At 47.7% G+C, this 21234-nt stretch overlaps 1 protein-coding gene across 6 annotated transcripts in view; it reads right to left on the reverse strand.

The window, feature by feature from the left end:
- Positions 1–21234, reverse strand: part of col14a1b (collagen, type XIV, alpha 1b) — a 77240-nt gene that overhangs the window by 31232 nt on the left and 24774 nt on the right. For all 6 annotated transcript variants that reach the window (XM_084032723.1, XM_084032725.1, XM_084032721.1 and 3 more), the window contains 13 exons: positions 20404–20568; positions 19855–20016; positions 19567–19736; positions 15561–15687; positions 13377–13522; positions 10010–10139; positions 7894–8033; positions 7670–7796; positions 7339–7478; positions 6830–6962; positions 6669–6713; positions 6163–6308; positions 2150–2279 (listed from right to left, as the gene is read on the reverse strand). In XM_084032723.1, the coding sequence (XP_083888849.1) occupies positions 2150–2279; positions 6163–6308; positions 6669–6713; positions 6830–6962; positions 7339–7478; positions 7670–7796; positions 7894–8033; positions 10010–10139; positions 13377–13522; positions 15561–15687; positions 19567–19736; positions 19855–20016; positions 20404–20568 (1761 nt within the window). The remainder of the gene's footprint in view (positions 1–2149; positions 2280–6162; positions 6309–6668; positions 6714–6829; positions 6963–7338; positions 7479–7669; positions 7797–7893; positions 8034–10009; positions 10140–13376; positions 13523–15560; positions 15688–19566; positions 19737–19854; positions 20017–20403; positions 20569–21234) is intronic.

Consider the following 21234-nt stretch of genomic DNA (forward strand, 5'->3'; position numbering starts at 1 on the left):
AAAAGGATTTATGTTACGGAGTTAACGTTGTTCACGTAGCTTTTGCTTATGAACCGGCGTTTCCAGAAGTACCAGGAAGAGAGAGGTTTGAGTTATTTTGTGTAATTTTATTTGATAAGACTCAAACAAAGTGTTACCGTCAATATATCGTACATCCGAGGAATTTTCTCTTTTTGGTTTGAAGGAAATGTACCTTAACTTAACGGAACTCGAGATATTGGATGTTTCACTTTACAGAGCAATTATAGACAGGAAGTGGAGCGGGGAAGGGAATAAATTAGGTGAAAATAACATTCGCATAACAACAAAAAAACCCACACAACTGTGTTAGAAAACAAATGGAATAGAAGAACAAACGTGTTAATTAAATCCTATCCAACAGAATGATGAAAGCGACCGTTGGGCGTTGAGACGCTGGAGGACACGGGAGGAAGGTAACGATGTGATAATAAACCTAATAAAACCTCTTTTCCTGCGACTGCTTGATGAACGTTTCCTTCCAGTTTCACGCGGACACGGACGTCGGCCTCCAGGATGACAGTCCTGTGTAAGTCCTGTGTTTGACCCCAACCCTCTTTCTACTACGTCTGTTGTGGACAAATTCTCATCTACCATTCGTCCCAGAACTGGTTTTCATCGCCCCCCTCTGGCCGGCATCCTTTAAGTCGAGCTGAACCAGAACCAGAGTCTCCGCCCCCCGGATGTCCCTGAAACAGGAAGTCCGGACGTCACGTTGGGTTTGATGCTTTCCCAGCTGCAGATAGATCGACGGACGGACGTCGTGGTGTTATTTTTCGGTTCCAGCTGATGTAATAACGTGTAATATGTCATCTTAATATGAAGGAATTGATATTTGGGGATTTCCTTCAGCACCACAGTATGAAGTGAGGTTACAGCCATTACTTTAAACCTCGGGATTAAACATGTTGATGCTATGAAACTAAACCTTCATCCTTCAGGAGTTGAAACCCCCCGCCGTCCTCTCCGTCCGCCTCCTCACTGGATCAAACCTCCACATGATTATTCACATTATCTGACTTCAGTTTGAGGCTAAAAACACAATCTTCTTCTCTGAGTCTGCCGCTTCGCCTCCCCGCCAGCGTCCACGTCTCCCCGCAGGGTTCAAATCCCCGGATTATACCGGCTCCCGTTTGTCACATCATCTATCTTCCCTCTAACCCCCCATCATCCCCCCTCTCTCTCCTCCCCAGGCGATTATCTCATCCCTCACTCGCTAACAGGAACCATTCATCATGGCGAGGTGTCGAAGGCCCCGCCGTTTAAACAACCCACAACGTCGTTAGCGTCCGCTAATGTGTGCAACGCGCCGCCAAAAGACGTGATGGGACGCGGCGGGAAAGGACGAATGGCTCGGATTCAGCGTTCTTTCTGCAGGAAGTCGTGTTTGTTCTGTGACGGCGGAGGAATCCATCGTCACGTTCAACCAAAGGGAGGCGGAACGCCGCCGACATGTTCCCGCCTGAAGCTCCGCGGCGAAGGAGACGGATGAGGAGGAAGCAGGACGGCCGGCGCCTCTTAGAGCCGTGGAGTGTAACGAAGGAAGGAAGCAGCTGAGAGGAAGCCGGGTTGTGAATGGAGGCGCTGCTGAAACTTATTGGGGTTTTTCCTGATAACGATAAAGAAATTCCACGAAAGATAACGTTTAATTGCTCAGATGGAAGAAACGGCTAAATGTTTACTCTTCAAAGGAAGGGTTGCTTTTCTTGGTTGAGACAGATCGAGTCATAACGAGGTCCAATATTTACTCCCTTTTAGCTCCATGTTTGGTCTCCACCTCCAAATAATTCACGTTTTTGGAGCGTTTTTCGTGTTGCTCAGCACCAAAGTCCAGACCGGTGATCGGCACACACAGTGTTGCCAGGTGAGGCGTTCGTGGCACTTTTCGGAAATCTAACCAAGAGGTTTTGTTGCCTAAAGCTAATTTTCATTTTGTAGTGAAATACATTGATAGAAGATTGAAAGTCGAGCTGAGCACCACAAGAAAAAAGTAGAATTAACATCCATGTAAAGGAATCTACGAACTACAGATGAGCCGGCGACCTTTAGAGAGACGGACACTTCCTTCGGGAGTTGGTGGAGACCAAACACGAAGCTAAAAGAGAGAGAGAAGAAAAACCACATCACTCACGTGTTCGTCCCATCCGCGCCGCCGCCGGTCCGTCGCCCTCCAGGTAAACGGGCGCGATGGCGACTTTGTACTCGGTGTCGGACAGAAGAGGCTGCAGGACCAGACTGGTCTGACCCGTGGGAACCGTCCTCTGCAGGCAGAAACACAGCGACGCTCCAATGAACATTCTTCTGTTGTTTATGAGAACATAGAAACATCAGGCAGAAGCTCCGCGGAGCCACACGACCAGAACACGATGATTGTTTGGTTGATTGCTTTCTTATTAAAAGTCTTATTTACTCGTATTAAATTGCTCCCACGTCTGTATTTAATGTGACGGCGATCGCACGCTGCGGGATCAAACGGCGTGAGGCGCCGCCGCCGACGGCAGGAAGTAGTAACAGCAGTGAGTCTGATTGGAGAACGGCCCGCTGACAGCGTTAACGAGGACTTCCACTGGGCCGGAGCCAATCAGGTTCCAGACAGGACGTGCAGATCACAAAACAACCGTGCAGAACCTTCACAATCATTTTTATTCCTTCAGCTGATTCTGGATCAAACTTAAAATAAGCAAATTAACATTTCATAAGCTACAAAAAACTGTCTAGCCTTTTAATGGAGGTGAGACGGCGAGGTCTCGCAGGGTAATTGTGTCCACGTTGCCTTCCCACCCGTCAATCAGATCCCTGAACGAGCTGCAGAGGAGCTCACCTTCGTCTTCGTCCTCTTATTATTATTATTATTAGACAGTTTCCTTGGTAACATCAGATCTCCTTCATCTCAGAAGTCTAAACCTTAAAGTCTACGTAGTTATTTTAAATCTTAAGTGTGTCCATCGTGATGAATCGGTACTTTAACATTGTGAGGTTGTGTTGTAAGTTATTATTCTACTGTAAACAGTTCATATTATAAAATCACCAAACTTTGAATAAGTGGGAGTTATTTATTAATCAGAGGTTTTTTTTTTACCTCCAGATAAACAGGAAACGTCTGTCTGTCTGTCCTCTCGTGTGTTCTGTCTGTCTGCCTGTCTGTCTGTCGGCCTACTTTGCATTCTGAGCGTGTGCAGTCCCCCCCCCCCCCCCCCCTCAGTCAGTCAGTCAGACACTGCAGGCCTTGACAAATCCATTCCGGTGCAGAATGATGAAAAAGGCAGCAAGCCTGTAAACTGTCAGCGAGCAAACCGTCTTCCAGCTCTGTCCTCATTCAAACACTGTGACATCAAGTCTTTATCAGACCCCAGTCTGGTTTACAGTCAGTCTACATGCAGGTCCAGAATATTAAGTCTGATCCATGGGGGACTCTGCTGGATCTGCAGCTCGGAGGAGGTTTAAGGTGAATAACACTTACCGGTATGAAATATGAAACACGCACTTCATTTTAATCTTAAAACGAACTGGTCTCATAGGATCCTGGGACCAGTTAGTCCACCATGGTCTCATAGGATCCTGGGACCAGTTAGTCCACCATGGTCTCCTAGGATCCTGGGACCAGTTAGTCCACCATGGTCTCCTAGGATCCTGGGACCAGTTAGTCCACCAGGGTCTCATAGGATCCTGGGACCAGTTAGTCCACCAGGGTCTCATAGGATCCTGGGACCAGTTAGTCCACCATGGTCTCATAGGATCCTGGGACCAGTTAGTCCACCATGGTGGATCCTGGGACCAGTTAGTCAACCATGGTCTCATAGGATCCTGGGACCAGTTAGTCCACCATGGTGGATCCTGGGACCAGTTAGTCCACCATGGTGGATCCTGGGACCAGTTAGTCCACCATGCAGTGGTTAATGTTGCATCCCAATACTGAAACCAGGGGATTCAACATAAAAAGGGCCAAAGGGAGACGGTTGTTCTTCTTCTCGAGGGGTCGAAGGTCGCCGAGGAGCCGGACCGGATCGCCATAAACCCCTCTGGTTGTGTTTGTCTGAAACATCAGGTATGAACCGTTTGACGACGAGGTGGGCGAATCAAACGCATGTTAACCAGTGGGTTTGATTGTTCTGGCTCTTTGCCAGATGCCGTCGGTCCCTCGGGGGCCACAGCCCTCCGACAGGAAGCTGCCCCCCCCATCTAAACGTTAGCTATGAGAGCTCTTGGTGATTCATGACCTGAGCCTGAGTCCACAGCTGTTCACACTTTGATAAGAGATCTCATTTAACGAGCCGCTGGTGCGAGCAGCTGGCCGCTCCTTTACTGTCGGGATGAAAGGGCTGATGTGGGACCGCCGTCCTCACGGACCACGCCGTCCTCCGTCCTCGCGGACCACGCCGTCCTCACGAACCACGCCGTCCTCACGGACCACGCCGTCCTCACGGACCACGCCGTCCTCGCGGACCACGCCGTCCTCGCGGACCACGCCGTCCTAACGGACCACGCCGTCTACGACGCCGAGGACGTCGGGACCATTCAGCTCCGTAGATTCATAGAGACGGATAGTAAAGGAGATATTTGCATCTGATTCTACGTGACGCAGGCCTACAGAGCGGCAGACATCTTTACTTTCATTGTGGCCTTCAGGTTGTCGTGACGACGCCTGTTTAGCATCTTCACGTTTCGCCCGTCAGCATCGGGATCGAGCGTTCCCGCCGCAGGGAAGCCGAATGTTTGTTTCCCAGAGAAGTCTTCCACCTCCCGTCTGTCTGTTGAGGCTCGTTAGTGTGAAGACCTGCCATTGGTTGTCTTTGAGGAGGCGCCGCTGTCTTCTTCATCGTTATCCTCCTCTCCCTCTGAAGGCCTGCCATCAACTTCAACAACGCCGCCTTCGTCTTCCTCCCTCCTCGCTCTCCACGGAGGGACGTTAATCTAACGGCTGCCATCGTCTTCTTCAATAATCTCCGTGGAAGATTGACAAGTTTTGTTTTGTTTTCATCATCAACTTCCCATGTTTCTGTCCACATCTCAGGAAATCTTCTACTGTCCAAACGTTCCACTGGCTACAGTTATTACACAGTTATTACAACCACTGACCTGACCCTTATTAATTACCACAAATTCAATAATAAAAAAAATAAATAAAACTGCAACATAATGGACTCCTTATATTTAGTATATTCCAAACAAGAAGAAGAAGAATAAAGCAGGTGTTGATGTTCTTCTGATTTCATGTTCTTATATTCTTCATGTTAATGTGTTTGAATGGAATATCCTCTGTTTACCTTTTACGCCCCTGGGCTTCCCCCCAGGTAACCCCGTGTTTAACATCACAATGATTTGTGGGTAAATTCCTCAGGCTAGTTGGCAGAAATACGTGTGCCTGAAGGGCTCAAAATGTCTGCGAGAGACCCTTCAAGCACTTGATGTGAGAACAGGACCAGGACCAGGACCGCCCTGAACCCTCACAGACTCCGGATATTTGGATCGGGTCTAAGTCACGCAGCTGGGAGAGGTCTAAAAACATTACGCTCTGTTTGCAGCAGAATGAGTGATTAGCCGCGGACAGACACACAGCTGCACACTCACTCACAAACATCCTCACACACACACACACTCACACACACACTCACACACACACACACACACACACACACACACACACACACACACACCTTAGATTAGCCGTGGACAGACGGACGGACACACACACACACACACACACACACACACACACACACTCACACACACACACACACACACTCACACACACACACACACACACACACACACACACACACACACACACACACACACACACACACACCTTAGATTAGCCGTGGACAGACGGACGGACGGACGGACACACACACACACACACACAACACACACACCTTAGATTAGCCGTGGACAGACGGACGGACACACACACACACACACAGACACACACACACACACACACACACTCACACACACACACACACACACACACACACACACACACCTTATAATCTCCTAAACACATCCACATTGTTTGATTCAAAGGAGCTGAAACACCAAAGTAAAAAGAAGACGAAGAGACGTCATAGAACTGGGACTTAAACCCAAAAGTCCGATAGGGCCCTGAAGGTCTCGGTCCGACCCAAGCCGACTGTCCGGTCTCACCTGCTCCTCCGCTCGGTCCCCCCTGGCGCTGATGTAGCTCAGTCGGTAGTGTCGGATGTTCCTGGAGTCCACCGGCTGCCAGGAGACCCTCATGCTGTAGGTGGTCTCCTCGTCGATCCTCATGTTCCGGACCCCGTAACGAGGAGCTGAGGGGGCGGAGCACAAACACAGAGTTAACGCCGGCATCGACTCACTGGACCGCAAAACCCTCGTTTGCCTATCTGGATGTCACCAAATCCAGTCTGAGCAAAATGTCAACATGGCCTTAAATTCAACCATTGAGAGGAACGTCCTCAGGGCGGACGACGCTGCATAATCTCACAGCTCGTTACCGCACTTAACTGAACCTGTATCAAACTTATATAGAAATGTTATTTCTATGAATAATCTGAACATAAATGAGAGTTAAAGGGAGGCGGAGAAGAAAGAAGGAAGGAGGAACAAACACTCAGCATCAAGGACTCTTAAAGGGACGTTCACACCAAAAAATGGAACGTAATATTTACTTCCTGTTGTGACGGTCGTCGTAGCGATGGTGGTCGTTCTTTCAACTGAAAAACAAAAACACACGAGTTAAATATACACAGTTAGTTAAATAAAGAGTTTGGTCTGGTGAATAATAATCCCTCAGAACGTTAAATAAATAATAATAAATAACAGGATTTACCCGTGGACTCGATGAGGACCACCTCGTCACTCTCCACATCGCCCATGTAGACGCCGGCGAGGAGGACCTCGTACTCCGTGAAGGGGGTCAGTCCTCCGATCAGGTAGCTGTTCATGTTCCCGTCCACCACAACCTGAAGCAGAACACACCACCTTTCAACCTGACCTCTGACCTCTCTGAATGTTTCGTTGTCTACTTTAAGTTCATCCGAGACAGAATGGGGGCTCCTGATTGGTCGCTTAGGTTAGGAGTGACCCTTTAACCTGTTTCTCCACCACAGCGAGGCGATTTAAGGTGACGCACCTTCATACAGGTAACACGGGTCCTCGTTAACATTCAATCAGTCTGATTTAACTTCATCAGATCAACGGAGGATTTAATCAACGATACGTCAGAGAAGAAGATTTGTGTTGTTGTTCTGGGGACCACACACACACACACACACACACACACACACACACACACACACACACACACACACACACACACGCACACACACACACACACACCTCCTCAGTCTCTCCTCCGTCGGTGGGCGTCCAGGTGAGTCGGTACAGCAACACGTCTGAGGCCGGGTGTTGCCATGACACCCGGAAGCTGTCTGTGGAAACGTCGCTGCTCTTCAGATCCAGCGGGTCTGGGACGTTCTCTAAAGACACACACACACACACACACACACACACACAGAGACACACACACACACACACACACACACACACACACACACACACACAGAGACACACACACACACACACACACACACACACACACACAGTTTAATCTGACGGCTACTTAATAAAATCCTGATTGCCGTTTACTCAGAATGCTGATGTCAGTTACTTGTGGTGAAGCTGTCGGTCACGGCCTCGGCTTGTCCCTCATCATAGATGGCGAAGACACCGACCGTGTACTCCGTCAGCGAGGTCAGGTTGCTTAGCAACCAGGTTGTGACGCGGCCGACGTCCACCTGTAGACGGAGGACCGGACAAACGGTGACCTAAGTGTTCAGAGTTTCCCTCCGCGAGACTTTGGCGGTTTGTGTGGTCCCTGCAGGATCCCCTCACCTCGTTGGTCTGCACGCCGTTGGTCTTCACGTACATGATGCGATAGCTGTTGGCCTTCCTGGAGGCGGAGTCCCACGTGAGACTGACGCTGCTGTGGTCCACGCCTGAGAAACGCAGGTTCCTCGCCGGGGTCAGCGGCACTGAGGCGGCGGGAGACGAGGCGGCGAGTTAATGTTAGCACAGGCAGTAAAACTTCCATATCCGAACTATGCCGAAGGACCGGGTATCGTTAAACGGACCAAATTATGTCCGCTATAAACCCAGTATCGCAACTTTGATGAAAACGCCAGATTTTGGTGCTTTACAGTCGCTGCATCATCGGCGTAGACGTGGAGAAAACAAGACAAACATTTAAAGCATGGACAGTGTTTCCTCTATATTCCTGCACCACTGCTACAATTACACACAATCATTAATGTATTATTAATATATCATTTGGTGGAAATTCTCCATTTAACAAATAGCCTTTTTAATGCTATATAAAGAGGGGGCAATATTCAGAGAAAAATATAAACGTTTATATTTATAAACTCGCAAGTTTGCCACTTTATAAATATATATGAACAACTTTCTTGGTACCGAGAACACAGGATGTTTTCGGCGTTGCTATGACAACAAGTGAAACCTACCGCTAGCATGTTAGCCCAACCGGCCCGATCAATAAACACCCATAAGATGACAGTTTGTCCTCATATGATTAAAAGCAACAACAAGCATCAACATCATCACCCTAAGGACCTTAACGAGGTGATGTCACACGTTGGATTCATTACAAACATAAACGTACATTCATGGGACGTTAGCTAGCATAGATGCTGCTTGTTAGCATCGTTAATGTTTTTCTTGGGATATTGCCCCCCTCTCTCGGCTCCGTTTTTCCCTACAGTGGCCCAAATACGCCGTCGTACTTTTGTGATGATAATGAAACACAAGAAACTCTACGAGGTGACAAAGACGCTAAATGTTAGTGAGTGTGGATTTCTAAGGCTTGTTGGACTAGTTTAATTATAAAGGTACAGACCCTTACATCACCTACCTTCCTCCCTCTCCCCTGGAGAAACCGCAAAGGCCCAGAAAAACCTCTTAGCCTCACTGTCCCCCTTTAATTCAGTCCAGGAATCGGATTTTGTCTCAGAAGCTTTAGAATTACTGATCTGATTTCTTTCTTTTTTTTTTTATCCTGAAGGTAGCTGCTGCTTCACCTCAATTATACTGAGGGTCAGAATAAAGACAGAGCTGCCGAGGGAAAGGGAGTTCTGCTTCTCCTGGAGGTCCAGCCAGGGTCAGACCAGGAAACAGGAGGATGGGAAATTAAAAAAGTTCAGAGATAAGAAAGTCTCCCAAGTTTCCAAATGTATACGTCCATATAAAAATATCCACTACATTAAAGCTGCACATTGGTAAAGATGTCGGTTGATCCACCCCCCCCCCCCCCCCCCCCCCGTCCTGATGTGACCGGCACTCAGCCATCATAAAGACACCGGCGTGTCGGCTTTCAGCCAAAGACCTTAAAGGGGGACTTCATAAAACCTTCATTAGTCGGCATCGCCTGGTTGCATGTTTTTATCGTCGGGGGGAAGAAAACGTGCCGGGAGGCGACTTAAACACGCTGAACCTGAACGCAACGCAGACAGATGATAATAAATCTGTCATAAACGTAATAAAAAATATTTACTGTTGGAGACGTGTGTGTGTGTGTGTGTGTGTGTGTGTGTGTGTGTGTGTGTGTGTGTGTTTGAGTGTGTGTGTGTGTGTGTGTGTGTCTGTGCGTGTGTGTGTGTGTGAGTGTGTGTGTGTGTGTGTGTGTGTGTGTGTGTGTGTGAGTGTGTGAGTGTGTGTGTGTGTTTGAGTGTGAGTGTGTGTGTGTGTGTTTGAGTGTGTGTGTGTGTGTGTGTGTGTGTGTGTGTGTGTGTGTGTGTGTGTGAGAGTGTGTGTGTGTGTGTGTGTGTGTGTGTGTGTGTGTGTGTGTGTGTGTGTGTGTGTGTGTGTGTGTGTGACCTCAAGGACATTGTGGGGGAAGTTTTTGTCCGGACGGATCTTCTTCAAAGCCGCCCGTTTGTGGGTTGGATGGGATTATTAACCTGTATTAATAAGTAACGAGGCGACGGAGACTCACGTGTGGTCTGCTGGCTGGTCATCGGGTCGCTGGCCTCCTCCCCGTACAGAGCGTAGACCGTCACCGTGTACTCGGTGGCCGGGGTCAGGGCCTCCAGCTCCACCTCGTTCACCGAGTCCTCCACCTTCACCTGCTCACACACACACACACACTGGATCAGGACCACTAGAAACCAGAGACTGTCTGTGGTCCCCCAGAGGTCTAGATAGTAGCTCACATTAGTCCAGAGACCAGACCAGACTATGTGGAGGAACCAGAGACTGTCTGTGGTCCAAACAACAAGATGTATTTATGTCTAGATGACCTTATTTGGAGTGTTGATGGAGCAGCTACAATGTTAGCGTAGCCTAGCACCATCAACCAGACTCCATTCAGAAAACCAGCGTTTTAACAGTAGTTATCTTGTGGTCTTGCAGACAGACCTAACAAAGCATGACTCAGCACTTTTTACTGATCACCATCATGATGGAGTTATTTCAGCATCCTTTTCATCTGGTTATTGATATTAAATCATAGATCAATAGTTAGATTTGTGTCCATACCGCTGCAGTAATCCATCAGATGTACAAAGCAGCAACATATATTATGGTAATAATCCAAATGTTTAAAATCACAACGAGATGGTATGGTGACATCATCACCTCGGGCCTCTGGTGAAACCGAACCCACTCCATCATTGTGTTGAAGTTCTTTCATTGTTCCGGTGTTAAAGTGTAGCGGTGCTGCAGCCGTAAAGATGATTGGTATCCGATCTCAGGCTGATGCCAGATCAGAGGACTTCAGCGGGACCATTATCTCCACTATAATACAGCTGTCGACACGCCGTGGCCACGAACCCAGAACGCCACCATCTTTCACCCTCTGCCAAACGCACCGACAAACACCAAACTGGCAGAACGGGAATGTTTGTCCATCTGCTCTCCTTGTCTGCTCGTTTCATGAATAACTTGTTTTCCTTGTTGGAGCCCGAGAGGAATCAGCGCCGCCGCCAAGGTTTAGTAGTAATAATTCACAACCCGATGCAGGATTTCTAAACGGCGATCCGACTCTAAATATGCTGCCGACATGAAGCCCCTCATGTTCCAGAGCCGTTCATGCGAGTGTGTTTGCATCTACTTTGCATGCGTTTATCTCCACGCCGTGGTCCTGTGGATGATTTCTCATCAGCACACAGAAAGCAGCTTCAGTTCGTCTCTCTGCTGCTGGCCTTCTGTCACAAACACACCATTACGGTTTCTGACCTGAAGGATTCCCATCAGTCGGGATTTCAGCACCGAGCTGGTCTGAATACAGAGAGGAAGACATGTTGGAGCCGTGATGAAGGTGCAGATGACGACCAACGGAGCCGAGAGAGGGGGCAACATTAATATAATTAAAGGTCTTGTATGAATCAGGACCTGGACCCGGCCCACCTAAATGGAACAGAACCATAATGGCCCTGAACAAAAGGGAACACGTGTACCTCGGTAACGAGTTGAATTAAACCTTTGTGTCTTTGTTCCCTGAGAGAAAAGTCTGGACCCTCTGAAGAGGTCCAGCCGAGGTCCCTGAAACCACGCGAGGCCTTTCTTCTGGCCTTGGCAGGAAAACAGTCGCTTGTACAGACGTGGGTCTTCAAAAGCCCAACACAGACCCTCCCTGTTGCTGGTCAGATCCTCCAGTTTGTGTGTGCTCCCCCCCCCCAACGCTGGCTTTGGCCCAGACCAGTTCCGTCCCCACGTGGCCCGGGATCGGAAGCCAGGACCGGGCTCCGACAGCGGTGCCTCGGAGCCAGGCTCGTCCCCGTCACTGGACGGCTTCCACCTGATCCTGGAGTGACTTGTTTTGTTGGGTGGCTGGAGGGGGGGACGTGACGGCGGTGTAATGAGGTCTGATGGGAGCCGGATCCAGACTGGCTGAGCCCCTTCACACCTCCCCTACCCGGTCTCATCTTCCCTCGCTGCTCCATTCAGTCATCAAGGACCTGCTACCTTCTAATCTCTGTTGCTCACCTGCTGATGCTCGTCTCATATGTGGCTGTCAACCTTCCTTTCATCCATCGCCGAGACTAGAGGAAGGCTTTCTTCGTTTCGGACTACATGAAAATGATATGTCAGGATTATCCCGGCAAAAAAATGGTCCCAATTATCATTAAAATATGCTTAAAGCTCTTAAAATGGGACAAACATATACTGGAACTACTAATGTGGCACGGATCAGACTGATGAACTTTTACTTGATTATTCAGGAAAAACAATCAAATCATCTTAAATAGGATTATCATGAATCATAAATTCTCCCCGCATAATTCAATCTAAAAATGAGTTTTTGTATCCTATCAGGTCGATATTTCTGTTTATCGTGATTCGTGAAATTCACCACAACGTTTTTTATTCACGACAAAAACATATATATCGTCCCGTCCCTACTGATGCAGGGAAGCAGATCTGGGTTCAGTTTGTTGTTTGCTGGTTATACTTTACTTCGGTCGCTGTGGGAACCATTTTCCTTTTCATAAAATAGTAAAAAAATACATGATTTTGTTTCTTCTTTGCAAACTCTCCAATTCTTCTACCACCACTTGCATTGTTTGTCTGCCACCTCTGTCACTCCCTCACTGATCATTGTAAATGGAATAAAGGACGATCAACAGAATGCAGAGGAAAATAACAAACGCCACATAAAAGAAGACTTTTACTTTGAAGCAACTCAATTACAATTACAAAGGCGTGGATGCACTTCTATCGAGTGGAACGGCCTTTAGAAGTCTGTCTGCTGCTTTACTTGCTATAAATGGACCGTTTCAAAGTCACTTCAGGTGGTTTCTTGTGATGCTCAACCATCGGGCCAAACACAAAGACGTCAAAAACAAAGAAAAGTTTGCAAGGTCGAAACTCAAACCAGAGCTTCTGTAACGAAGAACTGAAGGTGTGAGATTTCTATCAGACGATGAAGAGGTAGCTAGCAAATGTTTCTTCCATCAGGAACCATTACCTCGAGGTTACGCATCGTAGGGATTTTATTAACGGTGGAACCGGAAGATGGAAACTCTACAGTTGATATTGTTAAGCTTCAAATCTGAAGTCAAGTTCTTCGCTGATGACAGACGCTTATCCCTGAGGCATAATCAATATTTGTAATGGAGTGCTTAAACCTTAAAATCTCAAAACGTAAAAAAAACGTGACGTACTTGAATCGAACTGCCGCTAAGCCCCGCCCCCAGCTAAACCGTTGAGATGTCAGAGGTCCCGTGGAGCCCATACTGTCACTAACTGACCTAATAATATAAATATATGCAGACATATTGTATGCATACGAATGAAGCGACGCCCAGCTTCACGCTGCTGTGATGCCGTTTCCACTCCTGAAAGCCGGCGGCGTTCCTCACCTCCTTCTCGCTGGCGGGGTCGTCCTCCGTCAGCGGGGCGTACAGGATCATGTACCCAGAAGCCCCGGCGGCCATCTTCCAGCGGACCCTCATGGTGTTGTGAGTGATATCAAACAGCTCCAGGTCGTTGACCATCGGCAGAGCCACTGCAGGACACAAGCACACAAACAGCAGATGTCAGACTTCCTGTACATCTCATATCATAGGAACCAGGTGATTATTATATTCAGACTTTTGAATTTGAGAAGGAATGAAGCCCCCGACTTCTCTCAGACTTTATTTTAGACTTGAATGAGATTAAATAACATCTGAATGTCAGGAAAGGTCTGGCCAATCTTCAAGTTTGATTAAATCTAGTATATTTCAGACAGTCAGCGTCACCAGGTGACTCTCTGGAAGAAATCGGAATAAATATTCATCTTAATAATTCTTCATTTTATTTGCTCGTTGAACTGAACAGCTTTGCTTTTGATATATTCCTTTGGCTTCAAGCTGTGTTATTACATTCGTCATTTAAAATATTAAATAATGATGCAAATCATCCTAAAAAAAAATCGTATTCATCAACTCCTCACCACTTATTATACAGCTTCCTCTGTGTTTCTCTATTATTTAGCGTCTCAGAGCATCCGCTGCCTCAGAGAGACGGTGCGGCTCAACCAGCAGCCAGACCACATTAACTTTGGTACAAGGTCGACGGAGAGCGGCAGCACGTCATTCATCAGCAGAGCGCCGGGCTGAGCGAGGCGGGGGGATCCTGCCGGGATCCTGGTTCAGTGTTTCAGACCTCATGACGGCGGCCTCGGGCAACACCACCAGAATTAGAGCTCACCACAGGCGTCCTGTCGGGAGGCGGAGGACCTGAATGCATAATGCAACACCTGTGCAGCTCTCATGGCCCAAATCCTCCTGTTGCAGCGCGACACCTTGCTCTGCCGGCCGGCGTTTCTATCACAGATGCTTATATTGATGTTCAGAGAACAGAGAAATATCCAAAACAATGTTTGAATAAAGGATGGAGTTACACTGCCTTTTTTTCTACCTGATCATAGACAGACAGTGTGATTAGTGCTGGGTTTTTAAATATAAATGTATCTTCATTTGAATGATTCAATAACTATTCATAATATCCCATGAATACGAGTGAATTAAAACAAAAAGCCCGCCGATTCTGAAAAGTGAAGCCAAAGCTGAGGTGCCTTGAAGCTGCATTCTATCTGCTGGCCACCAGGGGGCGACTCCTCTCTGGTTGTATAGAAGTCTATGAGAAAATGGTCCTACTTCTCTCTGCTGGCCACCAGGGGGCGACTCCTCTCTGGTTGTATAGAAGTCTATGAGAAAATGGTCCTACTTCTCTCTGCTGGCCACCAGGGGGCGACTCCTCTCTGGTTGTATAGAAGTCTATGAGAAAATGGTCCTACTTCTCTCTGCTGGCCACCAGGGGGCGACTCCTCTCTGGTTGTATAGAAGTCTATGAGAAAATGGTCCTACTTCTCTCTGCTGGCCACCAGGGGGCGACTCCTCTCTGGTTGTATAGAAGTCTATGAGAAAATGGTCCTACTTCTCTCTGCTGGCCACCAGGGGGCGACTCCTCTCTGGTTGTATAGAAGTCTATGAGAAAATGGTCCTACTTCTCTCTGCTGGCCACCAGGGGGCGACTCCTCTCTGCTTGTATAGAAGTCTATGAGAAAATGGTCCTACTTCTCAGTAAACATTGTAAACATGAGTTTATGGTCTCAATCTCTAGTTTCAAGTCTTCTTCAATCCAGCATGATGTTCATTTAGTACATTATGGTCCATTTAGATTCCACCAGACCAGAATGCTTTAGGGGGCGGGGCTTACCTGCTGATTGACAGGTCGCTACCATGCTACCAACGCTAGTTAGCTACTAAGATGACTTTAACACTTAGCTGTAAAGTTGAACCTTGAATTATGAATCTGATTTTGTTAGCAGTCATCTGGATTCAACAGGGGGCGGGACTAGATAAGCCTCGGCTTCTCCCGCTTTCCCTTTCGGCCATGTGTATTCATTTTTACTGTGTGAGCAAGATGTGTGATGATGACTTAACGGACATGCCCGAAATAAACAAATAAATAAAAAACACCAGAATCCAGATGGATCCAGATCCAGTAAGGTTGCTGGTTCAGAGCCACCGCGTCCTCAGTTCACTCATCAAACTCACATGTGGTGGCACTTCCCCTCAGGGCCTCGCTGGCAGAGCTGCGGTAGACGGCGAAGACGGCCACCTCGTAGTCCGTCAGAGAGTTCAGGTAGTTCAGCTCCACGCTGCTCTCCGTGCCCTGGACCACCTGAAAGGCAGATCACACGGGGTCTCAGCCTGGAACCTCTCCTCTGTTTGTTCTCTGTTAGTCATCTAAACCCCCGACACCATCATCACTTTAAGGAGACTTTAATTAGCTCTGATGTTGTGCTCTTAAGTCATTTTGAAACGTTCAAAGAACAGGAAAATATCCCCAAACAGCCTGTTTATTAGCAGCCTCGTACTGCACGGCTGAAAGAAGGCGCCACGTGTTGCTGTGGGCGCTCTGCTCCTCTCCAAAGAGATTTAAATTGAGTGAAACTAGATGAGATGAGCTTTGATGAAAACTCAGTCTACCTTGTGGGGAAAACTGGGACGTTCCAGCTGCGAGTCGTAATGAACATCAAAGAGAAACGGGATCAAAAAATACGAAGGGGAAAAGGTATTAACATAAAAATCAGGAAATTACAGCGTTCGTGTGCAGTTATACAGGTGGGGAGACAGGTACGTGTGCAGTTATACAGGTGGGGAGACAGGTTAGTGTGCAGTTATACAGGTGGGGAGACAGGTTAGTGTGCAGTTATACAGGTGGGGAGACAGGTACGTGTGCAGTTATACAGGTGGGGAGACAGGTTAGTGTGCAGTTATACAGGTGGGGAGACAGGTTAGTGTGCAGTTATACAGGTGGGGAGACAGGTTAGTGTGCAGTTATACAGGTGGGGAGACAGGTTAGTGTGCAGTTATACAGGTGGGGAGACAGGTTAGTGTGCAGTTATATAGGTGGGGAGACAGGTTAGTGTGCAGTTATACAGGTGGGGAGACAGGTTATTGTGCAGTTATACAGGTGGGGAGACAGGTTAGTGTGCAGTTATACAGGTGGGGAGACAGGTTAGTGTGCAGTTATACAGGTGGGGAGACAGGTTAGTGTGCAGTTATATAGGTGGGGAGACAGGTTAGTGTGCAGTTATATAGGTGGGGAGACAGGTTCATGTGCAGTTATATAGGTGGGGAGACAGGTTAGTGTGCAGTTATACAGGTGGGGAGACAGGTACGTGTGCAGTTATACAGGTGGGGAGACAGGTTAGTGTGCAGTTATACAGGTGGGGAGACAGGTTCGTGTGCAGTTATACAGGTGGGGAGACAGGTACGTGTGAAGTTATATAGGTGGGGAGACAGGTTAGTGTGCAGTTATACAGGTGGGGAGACAGGTTAGTGTGCAGTTATATAGGTGGGGAGACAGGTTAGTGTGCAGTTATATAGGTGGGGAGACAGGTTAGTGTGCAGTTATATAGGTGGGGAGACAGGTTCATGTGCAGTTATATAGGTGGGGAGACAGGTTCATGTGCAGATATACAGGTGGGGAGACAGGTTAGTGTGCAGTTATACAGGTGGGGAGACAGGTTAGTGTGCAGTTATATAGGTGGGGAGACAGGTTAGTGTGCAGTTATACAGGTGGGGAGACAGGTTATTGTGCAGTTATACAGGTGGGGAGACAGGTTAGTGTGCAGTTATACAGGTGGGGAGACAGGTTAGTGTGCAGTTATACAGGTGGGGAGACAGGTTAGTGTGCAGTTATATAGGTGGGGAGACAGGTTAGTGTGCAGTTATATAGGTGGGGAGACAGGTTCATGTGCAGTTATATAGGTGGGGAGACAGGTTAGTGTGCAGTTATACAGGTGGGGAGACAGGTACGTGTGCAGTTATATAGGTGGGGAGACAGGTTCATGTGCAGTTATATAGGTGGGGAGACAGGTTAGTGTGCAGTTATACAGGTGGGGAGACAGGTTCATGTGCAGTTTTACAGGTGGGGAGACAGGTTCATGTGCAGTTAAATAGGTGGGGAGACAGGTTCATGTGCAGTTTTACAGGTGGGGAGACAGGTTCATGTGCAGTTATACAGGTGGGGAGACAGGTACGTGTGAAGTTATATAGGTGGGGAGACAGGTTCGTGTGCAGTTATACAGGTGGGGAGACAGGTACGTGTGAAGTTATACAGGTGGGGAGACAGGTACGTGTGCAGTTATATAGGTGGGGAGACAGGTTAGTGTGCAGTTATACAGGTGGGGAGACAGGTTCATGTGCAGTTATATAGGTGGGGAGACAGGTTCATGTGCAGATATACAGGTGGGGAGACAGGTTAGTGTGCAGTTATACAGGTGGGGAGACAGGTTCATGTGCAGATATACAGGTGGGGAGACAGGTTCATGTGCAGATATACAGGTGGGGAGACAGGTTCATGTGCAGTTATACAGGTGGGGAGACAGGTTCATGTGCAGATATACAGGTGGGGAGACAGGTTAGTGTGCAGTTATACAGGTGGGGAGACAGGTTCATGTGCAGATATACAGGTGGGGAGACAGGTTAGTGTGCAGTTATACAGGTGGGGAGACAGGTTCATGTGCAGATATACAGGTGGGGAGACAGGTTAGTGTGCAGTTATACAGGTGGGGAGACAGGTTCATGTGCAGATATACAGGTGGGGAGACAGGTTCATGTGCAGTTATACAGGTGGGGAGACAGGTACGTGTGCAGTTATATAGGTGGGGAGACAGGTTAGTGTGCAGTTATACAGGTGGGGAGACAGGTTCATGTGCAGTTATACAGGTGGGGAGACAGGTACGTGTGCAGTTATACAGGTGGGGAGACAGGTTAGTGTGCAGTTATACAGGTGGGGAGACAGGTACGTGTGCAGATATACAGGTGGGGAGACAGGTTAGTGTGCAGTTATACAGGTGGGGAGACAGGTTAGTGTGCAGTTATATAGGTGGGGAGACAGGTTAGTGTGCAGTTATACAGGTGGGGAGACAGGTTCATGTGCAGTTATACAGGTGGGGAGACAGGTACGTGTGCAGTTATACAGGTGGGGAGACAGGTTAGTGTGCAGTTATACAGGTGGGGAGACAGGTACGTGTGCAGATATACAGGTGGGGAGACAGGTACGTGTGCAGATATACAGGTGGGGAGACAGGTTAGTGTGCAGTTATACAGGTGGGGAGACAGGTACGTGTGCAGTTATATAGGTGGGGAGACAGGTTAGTGTGCAGTTATACAGGTGGGGAGACAGGTTCATGTGCAGTTATACAGGTGGGGAGACAGGTACGTGTGCAGTTATACAGGTGGGGAGACAGGTTAGTGTGCAGTTATACAGGTGGGGAGACAGGTACGTGTGCAGATATACAGGTGGGGAGACAGGTTCGTGTGCAGTTATACAGGTGGGGAGACAGGTACGTGTGCAGTTATATAGGTGGGGAGACAGGTTAGTGTGCAGTTATACAGGTGGGGAGACAGGTTCATGTGCAGTTATACAGGTGGGGAGACAGGTACGTGTGCAGTTATATAGGTGGGGAGACAGGTTAGTGTGCAGTTATACAGGTGGGGAGACAGGTTCATGTGCAGTTATACAGGTGGGGAGACAGGTACGTGTGCAGTTATACAGGTGGGGAGACAGGTTAGTGTGCAGTTATACAGGTGGGGAGACAGGTACGTGTGCAGTTATATAGGTGGGGAGACAGGTTATTGTGCAGTTATACAGGTGGGGAGACAGGTTCATGTGCAGTTATACAGGTGGGGAGACAGGTACGTGTGCAGTTATACAGGTGGGGAGACAGGTATGTGTGCAGTTATACAGGTATACTTTTTAAATATTTAGAGCAGATATAAAGAAGTTGCCCGATCAATAAACACCCCGAAGACGACAATTTGTCCTCATATTAATAAAAGCAACAATAGCCATCAACATCGTCACCCTAAGGACCTTAACGAGCATAAATGCCAGTTGTTGTGCATCGTAATAAACTCGTAAATTTGCGATTTTTTCTCTGATTGCCCCCTCCCTCGGCTCCGTTTTTAGTTTTTCTTCCTATAGTGGCGACTGGAATATAAAATCTTGTGTCATCAGCGTAGCGTCTGACGTAAAAGCAGAGGGTACCTTCTCGTCCGGCTGCCCTCCGCTGGCCGGGTAGTAGACCACGCGGTATTTCTCCACCTGACCCGGCGCGTGGCTCCACGTCACCCGGAAGCTGCGAGCCGTGATGTCAGAGGTCACAAGGTCGCGGGGCGCCGCCACAGAGGTGGGAGGGGGGGCGGCTTCTCCTCCCCCTGGTGGAGAAGAAAACGGGGGAAGAAGAACGTTATCAAGCAGACGTGGGGAAACCTTTATTGATCATCATTTCATCGACGTCTGCCATCGTCGGACGAGCAGTCTAAGGAAGCGGACCTCGGATCTGCTTGTCCAGCTGCTCCATGCGCTCGCAGACGGTCTTGGTGAGTCCGTCCACGATGTCGCTCATCACGCTGAAGTCGGCCACGTTGTAGACGTGAGTCTCCTCGGGAGGCGACGCGATGGCCTTCAGCTCGTTCTCGTCGGCGTTCTTCACACCTGGACGGACAGGAAGTCAGGAATTATCCAATCAGATGAAACGGGTTTTTTTCCAGGAACCTAATAAAATATTTCTTTAAGTTACAAACATCAAACCTGGAACACCGTATTTTGGGTTTTTTTGGCCTCTGAGGGCTTCTGTACCTCTGAGTTTATTTCAGTGTAAATATTTATTATACCAGTCACACGACATGCATCGGCATCAAAGAAGTCATAAATCATTTGCTTAGCAATCCATTCTGCTGCTTTTATTGATTAATTACCTCATCTATCATTCATGTGTATTACTTTTTTGTTTCATCGTTTCTACTCGTTTATCAATGTTGTTGTGTTGCCTTGTCACTATTATTATTATTATGATTATTGTTATTATTGTTGTTTTGGTACCGATGGCGAACAGCTCGATGCCGGCTTCCCTCAGACTCTGTGCCGGAGGAATCACGTCGTCCTGCGACTTCCCGTCGGTGATCAGGATTCCGATCTTGGGGACGGTGGGTCTGGATCCAGACTCGGGTTTGAAGCTGTTCTCCAGGATGAAGGTCAGAGCCAGACCTGGTCAGACAGGGACACCAAGACAGGAACCAGCAGTCAGTCCTGTTTATTCAACACTTTGGTTTCAGGGACAAAAGTGACCATAACAATAAAACTATTTCATGATGTGAGTTTCTATTTCATACAGTCGTATTCTAATATATTCTCTATATTGTTCCGTACAAATAAAGTGTTGATATGAATATTTAAAGAACTGCAAATGAAGAGGAAAGCTGAAAACCTCGTTTGTATTTCTGGCTTGTCTTTGTTTAAGTTGAGGTTTTGATGTTTTCGTCCAAGCGTTCACTTTTAGTGTGAAAGCGAAAACTATAATTACAGCTGTGTAATTAGACTTCCCTCTGCGGCGGCGCTGGAATGGAGCGGCAGGGAAATGTTTTAATTGAAAGATGTATATAAAGTTCATCCGTGTGTTGTTGCTGCTTTGAAAGAGAAATGTTTGTTGGGTTTCATTTGGAAGAAGACGTGAGATGCTGAGTCTTATTTGTTCCTGATACACACAGTTAGAACGACTTCCAAAGCAGCAAACCTATGTATTAAAATAATATATATATACAGTACATATAAAATACATCAGAATGAATATATTATTAAACTAAGAGTATTGAATGTCTGCTGTGGTCAACATGATTAAATATATTAATATCCTGAGGAGGGAGATATTGTATC

This window comes from Eutrigla gurnardus, assembly GCF_963514095.1.
Source record: "Eutrigla gurnardus genome assembly, chromosome: 17".
NCBI classification, from domain to species: domain Eukaryota; kingdom Metazoa; phylum Chordata; class Actinopteri; order Perciformes; family Triglidae; genus Eutrigla; species Eutrigla gurnardus.